The 15,205-nt window shown below is 44.5% G+C and overlaps 1 protein-coding gene across 3 annotated transcripts in view; it reads left to right on the plus strand.

The window, feature by feature from the left end:
• The window catches only part of RBCK1 (RANBP2-type and C3HC4-type zinc finger containing 1), a 108,750-nt gene that overhangs the window by 22,295 nt on the left and 71,250 nt on the right, over positions 1 to 15,205 (plus strand). For all 3 annotated transcript variants that reach the window (XM_068108719.2, XM_068108721.2, XM_068108720.2), the window contains exons 3-5: positions 3,628 to 3,696; positions 3,846 to 3,987; positions 10,646 to 10,739. In XM_068108719.2, coding sequence (XP_067964820.2) covers positions 3,628 to 3,696; positions 3,846 to 3,987; positions 10,646 to 10,739 — 305 coding nt within the window. The remainder of the gene's footprint in view (positions 1 to 3,627; positions 3,697 to 3,845; positions 3,988 to 10,645; positions 10,740 to 15,205) is intronic.

The raw sequence follows: 15,205 nt of genomic DNA on the forward strand, positions 1-15,205 counted from the left end.
TATGAACGCCACTGTATGACATATGCTGATGATGCAGAAGACCTGCCTGAGTTCGAAGACTGGTGTCACCAGAGAGGAGAAGACATTCCCAACTTTCAGTACTGGGCAACTGTGCTGGAACTAGAGGTGTTGGTACTGGTCTACGTGCGTTCTCTGCGGCAGGCTTCATTCACGACGTACCTTGATGCCCTGACGGAACTGGTCCCATGGTTCCATGCCTTAGACCACACACACTATGCCAGGTGGGTCCCTGTTCACCTGAGGGACACGGTTGCACTCCCAATGAAGCACCCAGATGTAGCCAGAGAATTCAGGGCTGGCAACTTCACTGTACAGAAGACGAAGAAGGTGTTCTCTTCGATCCCAATCGAATCGAAATCTTGCAAAAATCAAATCTCTGAATCTGAGATGGCCCAATATCCAGATCTTTTCATAATATGATAGTCTACTAGTGTACCAAATTTGGTGCTTGTATCACAAAATGCACAACAGGTTTGCTATGCTGCTACACTATTTAGGAGCATGGCATTTGGACAAAATACCTGCAGTCAAGGACTTCCTATAGCCATGAATGAGCTTCCTTCACCTCCTAGCAGTTTGTCCCACTCTTCTTGTGCAAACTGCTCCATTTCTCCCAGATTTTAAGGGTGCCTTTTCCCCACAGGTGTTCAATGGGATTTAGGTCTGGTCTCATTGCTGGCCACTTCAGCACAGTCCAGCGTTTTATCTTTAACCATTCCTGGGTGCTTTTTGAAGTGTGCTTGGGGTGATTGTCCTGCTGCAAGACCCATGACCTTCGACAGAGACACAGCTTTCTGACACTGGGCTGAACATTGCGCTCCAAAATGCCTTGGTAATCTCCTGATTTCATGATGCCATGCACACATTCAAGGTACTCAGTGCCAGAGGCAGCACAGCATCCCCAAAACATCACTGAACCTCCTCTATGTTTGACTGTAGGGAAGGTGTTCTTTTCTTTGAAGGTTTCATTTTGTTTTCTGTAAACATAGAGATGATGTGCTTTACCAAAAAGCTCCAATTTGGTCTCATCTGTCCACAGGACATTCTCCCAGAAGGATTTTGGCATGTTCAGGTGTGTGTTGGAAAACTCCAGTCGGGCTTTCTCAGCAGGGCGGGATCCTCTTGGGTCTCCTACCATAGAAACCCCTTTCATCGAGTTGGTGACAGATGGTGCAAGTTGAAACTGTCGTACCTTGTGTCTGAAGGTCAGCTTGAAACTGTTTGGAAGTTGATCGAGCTGCTTTCTCCACCATTCGAGCAATCCTTCGCTGCAATCTTCGATCAAGTTTTCTCTTGCGGCCACGTCCAGGGAAGTCAGCTGCAGTGCCATGGGCCTTAAACTTCCTGATAACATTGCGTACGGTGGACACAGGAAACATAAAGGTCTCTGAAGATGGACGTCTAGCCTTAGGATTGTCCATGCTTGGATACAATCTTGTGTCTGACCTCCTCAGACAATTATCTGATTTACTTTATTTTCTCCATGCTCATTGCGGTACACACAGTGACAAAACAGCAGAATGACTCCTTTTCTCTATTCAAACTGGTTGAATAAGTGATTTTTATATTGTAGGCACCTGCAACTCACCACAGGTGAGTTCAATTCCAATGTAAAGGAGAATCACCTGCTTGAAATCTAATTATTTCCAACAACTTCTAAAAGGTGCCAATAATATTGTCCGGGCCATTTTAGGATTTCTGTGTGGAAAAGATGTAGTAATTTTTTCAGCTTTTTGTTTTGTTCTACTGCAAACCAAAGAAATACATTTGTGGAGATCAAAATATTTTTTAATTTCAACAATTTTCTGGAAGAAATGGTGCATTATTTGAAAAAAGTGCAAGGGTGCCAATATTTTTGGCTATGGCTGTATGTAGGGTGCCCCTTCAATGAACTTTTCGAGAGCCTTACTTGGTTCCTTTTAAGAACCCAAGGGTAGTCGAGCATGCACACAAGATATTTTGAATGTCCCTTCTTTTCTATACTTTGCCACATGGCACATACCATATGAAGGGGCCTTTTCTATGGTCCTGGCATTTTTCCCAATAATGTCTTTCATTTTCTATAGCCGCTAATAGTGGCCATAAAAAGTGGCTATAGAAAGTGGCCATCACAACAGCGGATTAAAAAATACATGGAGACATCACATACATCAATTACATGACACAAATTGAAAATCAACCTATTTCCTGCGGGGTCTGTATGGGGATCCTGTCCGATACTGTAAACCATCTCTCCCATTGTTCGTCATGAAATACGGTATCAATCCAATCCTGGACAAAGAAAATAATTTGCCGCCATTCTTTTTGTGCCTTTTTCATTCTCTTGGCATGCAACTTCATTCTATATTGATGACTACCGGAGTCAAAATTTTTATATGTCCAAGTTTTTGGGGTTCGCCCCTATGAGCCAAGAAAAAACTATGGCACTTCGGTGAATTTGTTTTGAAAGCCATTGATTCAATGTATTTGCCAATGTATATTCCGAGTTTCAGCTCGTTTCAATGGATAACCTTTTGAGATATGAGCGCCAACACATTTTGGACGGACGGACAGGCACCAGCATGGATTTGAGGCTTTTATTGATAAAACTCAACATTAAGGAAATGGACGTTGATGAAATTTGGGACATATTACTTCGACGTACAAAGCATTTACTTCTGAAATTTGCGGCCGACTTAGTTCAGTGGAAACCGAGAAACAAATGTTCAGTTCCTGTGAAGTTGCATACAGACAAACCGTCACATATTAAGGGAGCACTTTGCACCTCCCTTGATAACCTCCCATTTTGAGATTTTCAACAAGTGTAAGAATGAAAGACTTACTTTTTTTATTGTGGGATTTTTACCATGGGCTTCGGCTCGTTATCCTCGCCTGAGGAGAGAGTGTTGCATTTGAGTCCGTTTGTTTGTTTGTTTGTCTGCACAGAATAAATGTGATTTTCTCTGCAACCGTTGGTCCGATTGACAGGAAATTTTTACCATAGGTGCAACCCCACCTGCAGAATTTTAAATGATGATCATGACGTCATAGGTCACATGGTATGGGCGCCATCTTGGAAAAACCGAAAAACTTTGCACCTCTATATCTCCAAAAGCACTGCATAGAGAAAATTGAGACATGGCTCATTGTAAAGAACTCTCCGTGGCAAATAAAATATGTTAATGATGTCATAGGTGCCTCTATTATGACGTCATAATTCGACAAGTACAAAACTTCATCCGATCAAGATGAAATTTCTTGAACGTCATCTGAGGATATTTGTGGAAAAAAAAAAATGATATCGGTCACGTGGTTCGGCCGCCATATTTGTTTTAAAACAAAAGCCTTAAATAACCACTGAAAACATGTCCTGGCAAGGGTCTGCAATCTGTGATTGCTCTTTCTGGTTGTTATTAGTCCCCTACCGGTTTCGGCACATGGCTTTATTATGATAAGTTACAGAACCAGTTCAGGTTTCAGAGAATTTTGTCAATTTTTCAGAGTTATGCCCTTTTGGACTTCGTCAATATCACATCGGTAGGGGACATGTATGGTAAAGCAATTTTTCATCTTGTTGTTCTTGTTTGTGCTTTGAGTGAGCTGAGCAGCCAATGCATTTGTTCACAGTGGATGATGGTCCTGGGCCTTTCAAGCAAAGCATGGATTTAGGTGATGCAGAGTGGTTGGTGCATTCTGGTAAGAGCTCTAAAGCTTGTACATCCTCGTGGCAATCTCATCAAAGTAGTTGTGTGATTTCTCTCGTACATATGCAGATCACACTCAGGCCTTTTTGTGTGCATGCCATGACATGCATTTGGTACGGTGTGACCTTAATTTTTGTGCAGAGTTGCTGGGGATTCAGTTAAGCAATGCCATCTCTGCTGGAGATGGGGCTGAAGCATCACGCCTTGCTTCTTCCTTGGCGCAGTGTAGGATCTCTCTTGACGTGAAGGTCCTTTCAAATACTGAAAGCCTTGGCAAAGTACGGTAAGTGAAATTGCAGGTACACGTGCAAGGAGTGTTAGTAATTGCCAGTGATGTATTTGACTTCCCAGAAAGTCGTTTTTGAGTTGCGAGCTCACGATATCTGAGTCCCTAAAATATTTGACTAACTATAGCTGAGGCATCTGGACAATACTTTAAGGCTGATGGATGTAATACCACTTTTCTTCAACTCACTTTTCTTCAACTTTGTGTTGCTCAATTAAAATGTAATTTATGGAATTGCTTTCTTTGAGGTGAGTACCAACAAAGATGATGATAGCCCTTGGGCCTGACCCCAAAATGTTCATCAATGGTATCAGTCAGATGGAGCACTTGCACTTGCAGATGGAGCCTTGAGGCTAATTGTGATTTTTGCAAGTCTAGGGTCTCTGGAGATGGAAAATGTGTGATAGCTCTTTGCTTTGACGTCATGAAATATGGTATCAAAATGAAGTCTGTTTTATCACCGAGTATACAACCCTACTCAGGTCGCCGGCTGCCAGATATTTCACCCAAAATGTATCGGGCAATTTTTTTTTTTTTTTGAATACAGAATCGAGGCTCGTGTAAGAGCTAACATTTATCGCACAAACAAATCAAACAAACAAGCAAACAAAGTATATAAAAAGGGGAGCGGTCGACAAGATGGGGAGAGAAGGGGAAGGGCACAAACACAAAATTTGAGAGCAGGGACATCGGGAGATGTGTGGGAGGGAGAGGGCTTGGAGGGAGGAGGCGTGGGGGAAGGGGGGGGGGGAGGGGTGGGAGAAGTATAAAACACAAGGACACCAAGGACTTCCAGGAAAGAAGTTGGTATTTCAAAAAAGTGGATTTGGGGTGAAATTAGTGGGGGTAGAAAAGATCAAGGTTTTGGATGGGGGAAGATAAGAGATGGTGGTGAACAGCTGTTTTAAAGACCTGGAGGGAGGAGTGGGATTGAAGAGAGTGAGGGAGTTTGTTCCAGAGGTGGGAGAAAAGAGGAATGAAGGAGTGAAGGTGAGCAGAGAGTCTTGATTTTGGCAGTTTAACCATAAGAGGGTTGCATGCAGATGTTGTGCGACCTGTAGGAATATTTGGGGGACAGAGCCCAGAGAGAGCTGGGGGGGGGGGGGGCAAGGCCGAAGAGGAGTCAGTAGAAGACGGAAAGACCACCAACCTGCCTGCGGTGAGTGAGTGAAAGGCCATCGGAGTTAGCTTCATCACGGGAGATTCCAATGATTCTGAACGCTTTGGTTTCAACAGCTTGAAGACGAGCTAGGTGTGAGGCAGGAGCACCAGCCCAGAGGGGAGACCAGTATTCCATTGAGCTGCGGATGAAAGCCTTGTATGTGGTGAGGAGCTCAGGTGTGCCAAGGAAGGACTTCACACGACGGAGGATGCCCAGTCGGCGACTGGCTTTGGAGGCCAGATTTGAAATGTGGTTTTCCCATGAAAGATCATGGCAGATAGTGAGACCCAAAAGCTTGAGTGACAGAACTTCTTGGAGAGGATTATTCAGAAAGTGGATGGGAGGGTTTTACAGTCGGTCTTTTCGGAGAGACATCGTAAGAGTGTGAGATTTGTCAGGATTGAAAGACATGTTCCACTTGTTTGCCCAGTCTGTGATTTTGTCCAGGTCTGCAGAGAGTGAGGAGGCTGCAGACTGCCGATCTGAGTGATGAGGAATGGAGCGGCAGAGAGTAGAGTCATCAGCAAAGAGATAGAGAGGATTTTCAAGAGTCAGAGAGATCATTGATGAAGACCAGAAAAAGCACAGGGCCCAGAACACTGCCTTGGGGGACTCCAGCCTGAACAGGAAGAGGAGATGAGAGAAACCCATTCAGGGCCACACGTTGACTATGACTAGAGAGGAAGTCAGCCAGCCATGCGTGGAGATTTCCATGGATACCAAAGGAGGAGAGTTTGGTGAGCAGAGTGGGGTGCCAGACCGCATCGAAGGCACGTGATATGTCAAGGGAGGCAGCTCTAATTTCCTGTTTGGCATTGAGGACCTCCATCCATTGTTGAGAAAGCAGAAGCAGCATGTCCAGAGTAGAGTGACCTGGTCTGAAACCAAATTGATGATCAGAGATCAAGCCATTGGAGAAGAGGAAAGATTTCATATCCGAAGCAATGATGGATTCCATGACTTTGCTGATAATTGGGAGAAGGCTGATTGGTCTGTAGTTGCTAGGATCTGTTTTTGCACCTTTTTTGTGCAAAGCGGTGATGTTGGCTGATTTCCAAGCAGATGGCAGATGACCTTGAGCAAAAGAGAGGGTGAAGAGAACAGAGAGAGGGAGTGAAAGCGGAAGAACAGGATTTTAGGACCCGTGGGCTGATGCCGTCAGGTGCAGTTGCAGAATCAGAGTCGAGGGTTGACAGAAACTTTTCCACGTTGTCAGGAGCAAAGGACACAGAGTCCAGGAGCAGCTGGGTACGACTGGGTACGGTGGGTACAGAGAGGGGTGGGTTTGGGACACAAGATTTAGAGGCAAACACAGAGTTGAGGCATTCAGCTTTTTCACGTGCGGAGTCAGCTGTGTAGCCGTTTGAGGTGAGGGAGGGGATGGAGGGGGAACAAACACCAGAAACAGATTTGACCAGATGCCACCAGGATTTGGAAAAGGGACACAGATAAGAGAGTTCGGTCTTGAGAACGGAGAGATATTGTTTCCTGGCTCTCCTGAGGGTAGACACCCACTTGTTTCGGGCTTTGTGAAAGGAAATGAGATTTCCTTCCGTTGGATTTGCTATCCAGGAGACGAAGGCAAGTTGCTTCTGGGCAACAGCCTCACCACAAGATTCCGTGTACCATGGACGGGAGGAAGGGTATGACAACTGAAGACTAGATGGGATAAATCTGTGCATGAGAGAGAGCAATTTACTTTGGAAGAATTCCCAGGATGAGTTGATGTCAGAGGCGGTAGAGATGGGAGACCAGTCCAGATGATTGATGGCTGCTTGAAGACCGTGCCAGTTGGCCTGAGTGAAATGCCAGACTCATCGACGCTGAAGAGGCTCTCTGAGAATGGTCAGAGATGCTCACTTTAACAAGCACATGATCAGATGAGCCGATTGGAGCAGAAGAAGAGCAGCACACATTTTCAGGGAAGTTAGTCATAACCAAGTCCAGAAGAGAAGATGCTCCGTTGACTGAGATCCGGGTCGGGAAATTGACAGATTGTGTCAGTCCCAGTGAGTCGCAGAAGTCCTTTGCTGAGCAGCCATGGCTGGTGAGAGAGGTACCCACCCCCAGCCAACTGGCATGGTGACAAATGAAATCACCACATATGAGGAAGAGAGAGTTGGGATGGGTTGATAGAAGTTGGTCCATATTATTAGACAGCGAGATGTAGATGGAGTCATCACTGTTTGGTGGACGGTACAACACACATGAACAAAAGATGGGAGCGAAGGGGAAGCCGTAGCCAGAGGTATTCCTGGGGGTGAGGTGGAGAGAGGGCAGTGCAGGGCGAGTGAGGAAGAGAGTTTTTGATAAAGATAGCAACCCCACCTCCAGGACGAGGCTCAGGTCTATCATACCGAAGGAGGGAGTAACCTGGGAGAGATACCAAGGAATCAGACATCATGAAGGAGGAAAGTTTCTGTGAAGCAGATCACGTCTGGTTTGTCAGAAGCAACCTGTATGGAGAGATCAGTCAAGTTTGAGCGAAGGCCCCGGATGTTTGAGGTCCATACCGTTAATGAAGAGGAAGGGGGAGCATCGGATACAGAACAGGGGGGGGAGGGGTAGGGTAAGATGTGGAAGAGGAGGAAGAGGTAGGGAGAGCTGTTGAAGGTGTGTCAGAGATTTCAGAATAGCTCGGAGAAAGGGAAGGATGGGGTGGACAAAAGGTTTGATGGTGATTGGGTGAAGCACAGTGAGGTGTTATTTGAAGGAGGGGGAAGAGCGAGGCAGAATGTTGGGGGAGATGAAGGTGAGAGTTGGAAGGGGGAAGAAGCGGGGAGGACGCTTTGAGGAGGAGGGGTGAGAGGGGAGTCTAGGAGGGGAGGGGCGAGGGAGAGTCTCGGAGGGGAGGGGGTGTGGGGGGAGTTTAGGAGGGAAGGAGCAAGGGGGGAGATTTGAAAGGGATGGGTGATGAGAAGGATTGGAGGGGAGGGGCAAGGGGGAAGATTTGAAAGGGATGGGTGATGGGGAAGATTTGGAGGGGAGGGGCAAGGGGGAAGATTTGAAAGAGATGGGTGATGGGGAAGATTTGGAGGGGAGGGACAAGGGGGTAGATTTGGAGGGGAGGGTTGATGGGGAAGTTTTGGAGGGGAGGGGTGATGGGGAAGTTTTGGAGGGGAGGGGTGATGGGGAAGTTTTGGAGGGAGGGGTGATGGGGAAGATTTGGAGGGGAGGGGTGAGATTGGATTTTCGAAAGTGTATGATTAATGGGAAACAAACATTTATTGCAAAATGAGTTTCTTGTGACCTTCGAGTCAAAAATACGTTTGAGGACGCTGGAGGAGGGGTGGAGTGCAGGAGAGTTTCGGGAATGTTGAAAAGAGGAACTGTAAGAGATGGATTTTTTTTTTGGAATGAATAGATTTCGTGAGCGGGTTGAAAGCATCCTTTTATAGAAGAAGAAGAAAAAGGTGTTATAATGTACGACAGAATACAGTACTTCAGGGGAAAGTTTAAACATTTTAAAATTGAGCAGTGAAAACTATCTGGGGAAATGGAAAATGGAAATGGGGGTGAAACACGTGATCGGAGAACGAACGAACACATAAGAACAACGATTAAACGAATAAGAACAACGAATAAGAACAGAGAAGGATATATATATTATATATATATATTTTTTTTTGAGTTGAGATTTTAAACAAGGAAGTATGGGGTGAAAGACTGGGGCAAAAACAGAGAATGAAAGTAATTGCAGCACAATCGATGGACCGCTGAGAGAAAAACAAAGCCTCAAGGTAGGACACGGTAGCCTACAAGGCCTCAAAAGATGTGACACGAATTAACGGACGATTTTGTATACAGGTATGAAAAATTAACACCGATAATCTTCCTAAGGACACACTATAGATACACACACCGAAAGATAAATACAGTTTCGACAAAAACACAATTGTCAGATTATGGTGTATAAAGAATGTATTTGGGAGGAGTGTGGGGTGATAATATGCATTTTCTGGTCATTGTTAACCATGCTTCAGAAACAACAAGCATTCTGAGTATTGCGCTGCAATACATGTCCCCTACCGGCAGTCTGTCGTCCGGAAAACTGTTGGGGAAATTACCAAAGTTCAAAGTGCCATAACTTTGTCAATAATGATCAAAACGTCGTGAAGTTCGAACTTGATCTGTAACTTATCATGTGGAAACCATGTACCAAGTTTGAAATCATTAGCATTAAGAGTTTAGAAAAAAGTCCGGAAAACTGTTCTTTGCGTGACGGACTGACAGACGGAGGGACGGAATGCAAACCCATAGTCCCCTCCGGTGTACACCGGTAGGGGACTAATAATATTTACACCAATAACGCTCATTTTCCGGAAATATCCTGGTCACAGTACCAGTGTATTACCTCTGCCACCAAAGGTGGATGGAGGTTATGTTTTCATCCCTGTCTGTCTGATTGTGAACAAGATATCTCAAAAAGTTGTGGACGGATTTGGACGAAATTTGGCAGAGAGGTAGCGTATGTGACAAGGACGAAATGATTAGATTCTGGTGAATATCCGGATTCAGATCCGGCTGGTAGAATTTAAAGTGATTCTTCACCATTGGGGGATAGGGCCAAAAACGACATATAGCAGGATATCTCAAAATGATATGAATGGATTTGGACGAAACCTGGTGGATAGATTGGGTATGTGATAAGAATGATTCGATTAGATTTTGGTGAAGATCTGAATATACATTCGGATATGAGAATTATTTAATTTTTAAAGTGATTCTTCACCATTGAGTGATAGGAATAAAACCAACATATAGCAGGATATCTCAAAACGTTATGGACGATTTAGACGAAACTTGGTGCACAGTGCTATCACATATTTTCCATATCTTGGAGCACTAGCCTTGCTAAAAATTCACAGTTAACCTTGCTCCCTCTGACTGATACTGACCAACCCCGTTGGCTCATAACATATTAGAGCGAAGTTGAAGGGGATCCTGGACAACGCGTCGCGTCACTCCTGCAGTTCTGGGCCGATTACATCCAGACTTGCTGCATAGGATCAGCATTCCCCCAATTAGTGTTTTACCTTTGCTGGAGGCTTTTGGGGTGCAAATTCACTATGTGAATGCGTATCATGTAGCACCGCTCCAGGTGGGAGAGGGTATTACAAGTTCTCATCTTTTACACTTTACAGTACGGTATCCCCACGTTTTCCAGTGCAGTGAGAGGTATTTTGAATTGCATGTTTGAATACGGATAATAACATAACTCCCCTGGCCACTGCCTTATGGAGCGGGTTGTTCTGTATTATGAAAATAGTTAACTAAAAATTGATTTTTCACTGCATGATGAACTGGAGCTTCCATGACAATGGTCATGAAGACTGTGATGAATGAAAATCCTGTGTTCTGAAAGGTTAAACGTTGCAAGCAGCAGATTGTTTATGTTTGCTGACCTTCAGAATGGAGAGCGGCACATTCTCTGATAATTTTTTTGACACTCCCTTCCTCTTCCACCCCACCCCTACTCCCTCCTCATTTCAGCCTCAAGGTCATTGTAGAGGATGCAAAGGATGTCATTGGTCCAATATATATCCTGGTCAATCGCAGCTCAACAGTGAAAATGCTGAAAAACCAGGTTTACCTCGCTTTCCTTTTCTTCTTTTTTCTTTTTTTTGTATACACAGTTGAGGCTCGTGGAAGAACAGGACTAAACTAGAACGCCACTCAGTAGAGCGCATACTCCCGCGGTGGGTTTAGTTGGAATAATACGTTTTGTTTAACATCCCCTCTCCTGATCACGGTGTGTACCCCTGTTTAGAATAGGTACACCGTATCCCTGCGCATCGTAAGAGGCGACCAAGGGTTGGTGTCAGGAAGGGCATCCGGCCATAAAAACATTGCCTCAAACAGGGAACCATGATCGTCATGAGGCCCGCAAGGCGGGGGTTCCAGAGCGGGGGTTAGCCTTGCGGTCCCCATGACAATCTTCTCCATTTTGCCCTATTTTCTGCATCTCTCCTTGTTAACCCCCTTGCCCGCATTTCTTCTTCCACCATCTTTAGCCAAGTCTTTCTCGGTCTTCCCCGTCCTCTACTTCCTTCTACATTCATTTCCATCACTTCTCAACCAGTCATTTTCATCCTTCCTCAACACATGACCAAACCATCTCAACCTGTTCCTCTTCACAGCATCAATCACAGGCAATATTCCCATCATCTTTCGCAATTCATCATTTGTCTTCCTCTCTCTCAACGATACTCCGCACATCCATCGAACCATTCGCATTTCCACCCTTCCCAGACTTCGTTGCTGCTCTACGTTCATTACCCATGTCTCGCTCCCATAAATCATAACACTTCTCACACATGCAGCATACACCTTTCCCTTCAGCTTCAGCGACACTCCCCTCCTCATCAGCACGCCACTCAGTTCCCGAAACTTCTTCCATGCACATCTCACTCAAGCAACCATTGCCGAGTCTGATCCACCTTTTCCATTCAGCATGTCTCCGAGGTAGCAAAATGTTTTCACACCTTCCAGCTTCACACCGTCTCCAAGATCCAACTCAACATTTCCTCCATCTGCAGCTCCCTCTGTGCACACCTTACATTTTGAATGTAGCTGCCACACTGGTAAATGACCCTCTCAGACCACTACATTTTTGATGAACCCACTCAGCGCACATTGTACATTGAATGGAGTTCACTCCGACACCCTTCCTGCACACAGCACACGGCCACTTCCCAGTTCTTTCCACCTCACCACATGCTTTACCACTTGCCATCACCTTCGTCTTTCCGATATTCACCTTCAGACCTTTTGTCTCCATACATTCCTTCCACTTGTTCATCTAGCGGGGAAAATGGCCTTAAAACGATCATTCATTCATTCATTCATTGTTAACATCCCCTCTCCCCAAAACAATAAATGAAAAAGAAAGTAAGCCCTAACTGTCAGAGAATTAATTTTGATATATCTCGAATTAGCGGAGAAAAACATCATTTAAGAATAAGAACAAAAGCTTTCATGCAGTAAAACAGAAAAAATCTTTCCCAAAAAAATTCCCCAAAAAAATTCCTCGATCCGGAATAATATCCTGAGCTTCACCAAAAACTAATTTTCCTTATCCCAAGGGCAATCATCCCACCAACTTTCATCCAAATCCGTTCAGAACATTTCCAGATATCTTGTTCACAAACACACGAACATACGAACACACACACACATGGACGGACACGATTGAATGCATTACTCCCTAGTGGGAGTAATAAACCTGAAAATCGTCGAACCATGACCAGAATTATTTATTTGCGATGGTCATGGAACCAGATTGATCGGCAGGATGCGAGGTTTCTTCTTCTTCAGCCTCTCACAACCCTGGGTAAATATGCGATCTTTTTTTTTTAAAGTTGGAATTTGGCCAAATCTGTTTCATTCGTTTGTTAATATACCTCAGCCATTGACAAATCTGGAATTATAATTTTATTTGAGGTTCAAATGAACCTGGGAGATTGTGTCAAACGATGCCTGCAAGTCTGTACATGTGATAAATTAATTAATCGTCCACAGGCGAAGACTCTTCTTCTTCACGCAATAACAACTTCTAGCTTCCAGACAGTACATCCAATCATCTTCAAATTTTGCACACTTGTTACTCTTCATGACTTCTACCACAGTATGAAGTTTCACGTCGATCAATGAAGTGGTTCAAGAGATATAAATGTTTTTATTATTTGCGTTTAATTAACGATGTCTGCCAAACCACCTGACGTATCGCAAATTCCAAAAGGATATGTTAGTAGACTGATATGCTGAACAGATCTGTGAAGTTTCCCCTCGATTGGATCACAAATGAGGGAGGAGCTAGGTTTTAAAGGTTTGTGCTTAAAAACGTCATAACTCTGAAACCATGTGATGCATGATGTCATGCTCACTGACTTTTTTGTTCGTCATGGGTATGCGATTCTGCCTGCAAAGTTTGGCCTCGATCTGTTCAGTCGTTTTGGAGAAAATTGGATTTTAGTGTTTTTCACTCAAAACAATATGGCGGCCGAACCACGTGACCTGTGACGTCATAATTACCATTAAAATATTTTACAGACCGAGTCCCTCCCATGGTGAAAATTTGCTCTCAATCGGTCCAATTATTGCAGAGAAAATGGTTTTTAAAGGAAAACAGAAAAAAAAATCCCCAAAAAATTTCCTGGATCCGGAATAATATCTTGAGCTTCACCCAAAACTAATCAGTTCTTCCTTATCCCAAGGGCAATCATCCCACCAACTTTCATCCAAATCCGTTCAGAACTTTTCCAGATAACTTGTTCACACACACACACACGGACGGACGGCCGCACACACACACACACACACACGGACGGACACGAGCGAATGCATTACTCCCTGGCGGGAGTAATAATCAGTTGAGAGAGGAGGGAAACACCAACAGCAGTTGAAGTTGAAGGCCAGATAGAGGCAGACTTGGCAAACAATGGGTGTGGGAAAGAATGAGGAGCAGGAGAAGATGCAGGGGATGCATTGAGTGGATAAGACGATACAGAAGGAAACTTGGGAGGGAAAACTGGAAATTTGGATGGGCGAGGGATTGTGGTGGGAGTTAGTGAGGGTAGAAAAGATCATGGTTTTGGATTGGGGACGATTTGAGATGATTGTGAACAGCTGTCCTGAAGACCTGGAGGCAAGAATGAGATTGAAAAGGATGTGGAAATTAATTCCACAGGTGGGGAAAAAGAGGAACGAATGAGTGGAGGTGAGTGGGGATCCTGGATTTAGGTAGTTTCACCATAAGGGGGTTGATGGTGGACCGTGCTTGGCTTGCAGAAATTTGGGGGTGGGGGAGGAGCATAGGGTGTAAGACCAGAAACGATGCGGCAGAAGACCGAGAGAACACCGTCGAGTTTGCAATGGCTAGGTGATAGACCCATAGACTCAGCTTCATCCTGGGAGATTCCAATTATCTTGAAAGCCTTGGTTTCCTTGGCAGGCTATGATCGGCAGGAGCGCCAGCCCAGAGGGAGAGCAGGATTCCATCAAGTTATGGATAAAGTCCTTGTAGGTGAATGGGAGATCAGTTGTGTGCCAAGGAAGGACTTTGCATGATGGAGGATGCCCAGTCGGCAACTGGCGTTGGAGGCCAAATTTGAAATGTGGTTTGCCCAAGATAAATCGTGGCTGAGAGGTAGACCCAGGAGTGAGTGATTGAACTTCTTTGAGAGGGTTGTTGAGAAAGTAGATGGAAGGGTTTCCGTACGATCCTTTTGGAAAGTGAGCCAGAGTGTGGGATTTCTCAGGAGGATCTCAGGATTGAAGATATTTATGGACATATTTAATGGACATATTGGACATATTGAAAATATGTATGAAAACTTCAATATGGACATATTGGACATATTGAAAATATATATGAAAACTTCAATATGGACATATTTAAAGGACATATGCAAGACCAGTTTGTGATTTTTACCAAGATCTGAAGAGAGGAAAGAGGCTGCTGCCTGTCTGAAGAATGAGGAATGTCTAAACAGAGGCTGGAGTCATCAGCAAAGAGATAGAGGATTTTCCAGAGAGTCGGTGAAATCATTGATGAACATGAGGAATAAGATGGGGCCTAGAACATTGCCTTGGTGGTCTCCAGCCTTGATAGGGTGGAGGAGAAGAAAGGGTTCCTGTATAGAGACACACATTGGTTACGAGAGTGGAGGAAGTCAGTAATCCAAGAGTGGAGTTGGCATTGGATGCCATAGGCAGAGATTTTGGAGAACAAGGTGGGGGGATGCCAGGCTGTATCGAAAGCTCGAGATATGTCCAGAGAGATTGCTCTGATCTAATGTCTGACATTATAGGCTTCCATCCATTGTTGGAAAAGTAGAAGCAGCCTTGATTTGAATTAATTATCTGAGATGAGACTGTTGGAGAAAAGGAATTATTTTATGTCAACTACGATGATGGATTCCATGATCTTGATGACGGGAAGTAAGCTAATATGTCTGTAATTTATGGAATCAGATTTTCCACCTTTTTCCAGAGTCGGTGAAAACTCTCTTTCATTGCAATGACTTCATCTCATCATTGCAATGCAATGAT

The sequence above is a fragment of the Myxine glutinosa genome, chromosome 2 (genome assembly GCF_964187855.1).
Source record: "Myxine glutinosa chromosome 2, kmMyxGlut1.1, whole genome shotgun sequence".
NCBI lineage: Eukaryota > Metazoa > Chordata > Myxini > Myxiniformes > Myxinidae > Myxine > Myxine glutinosa.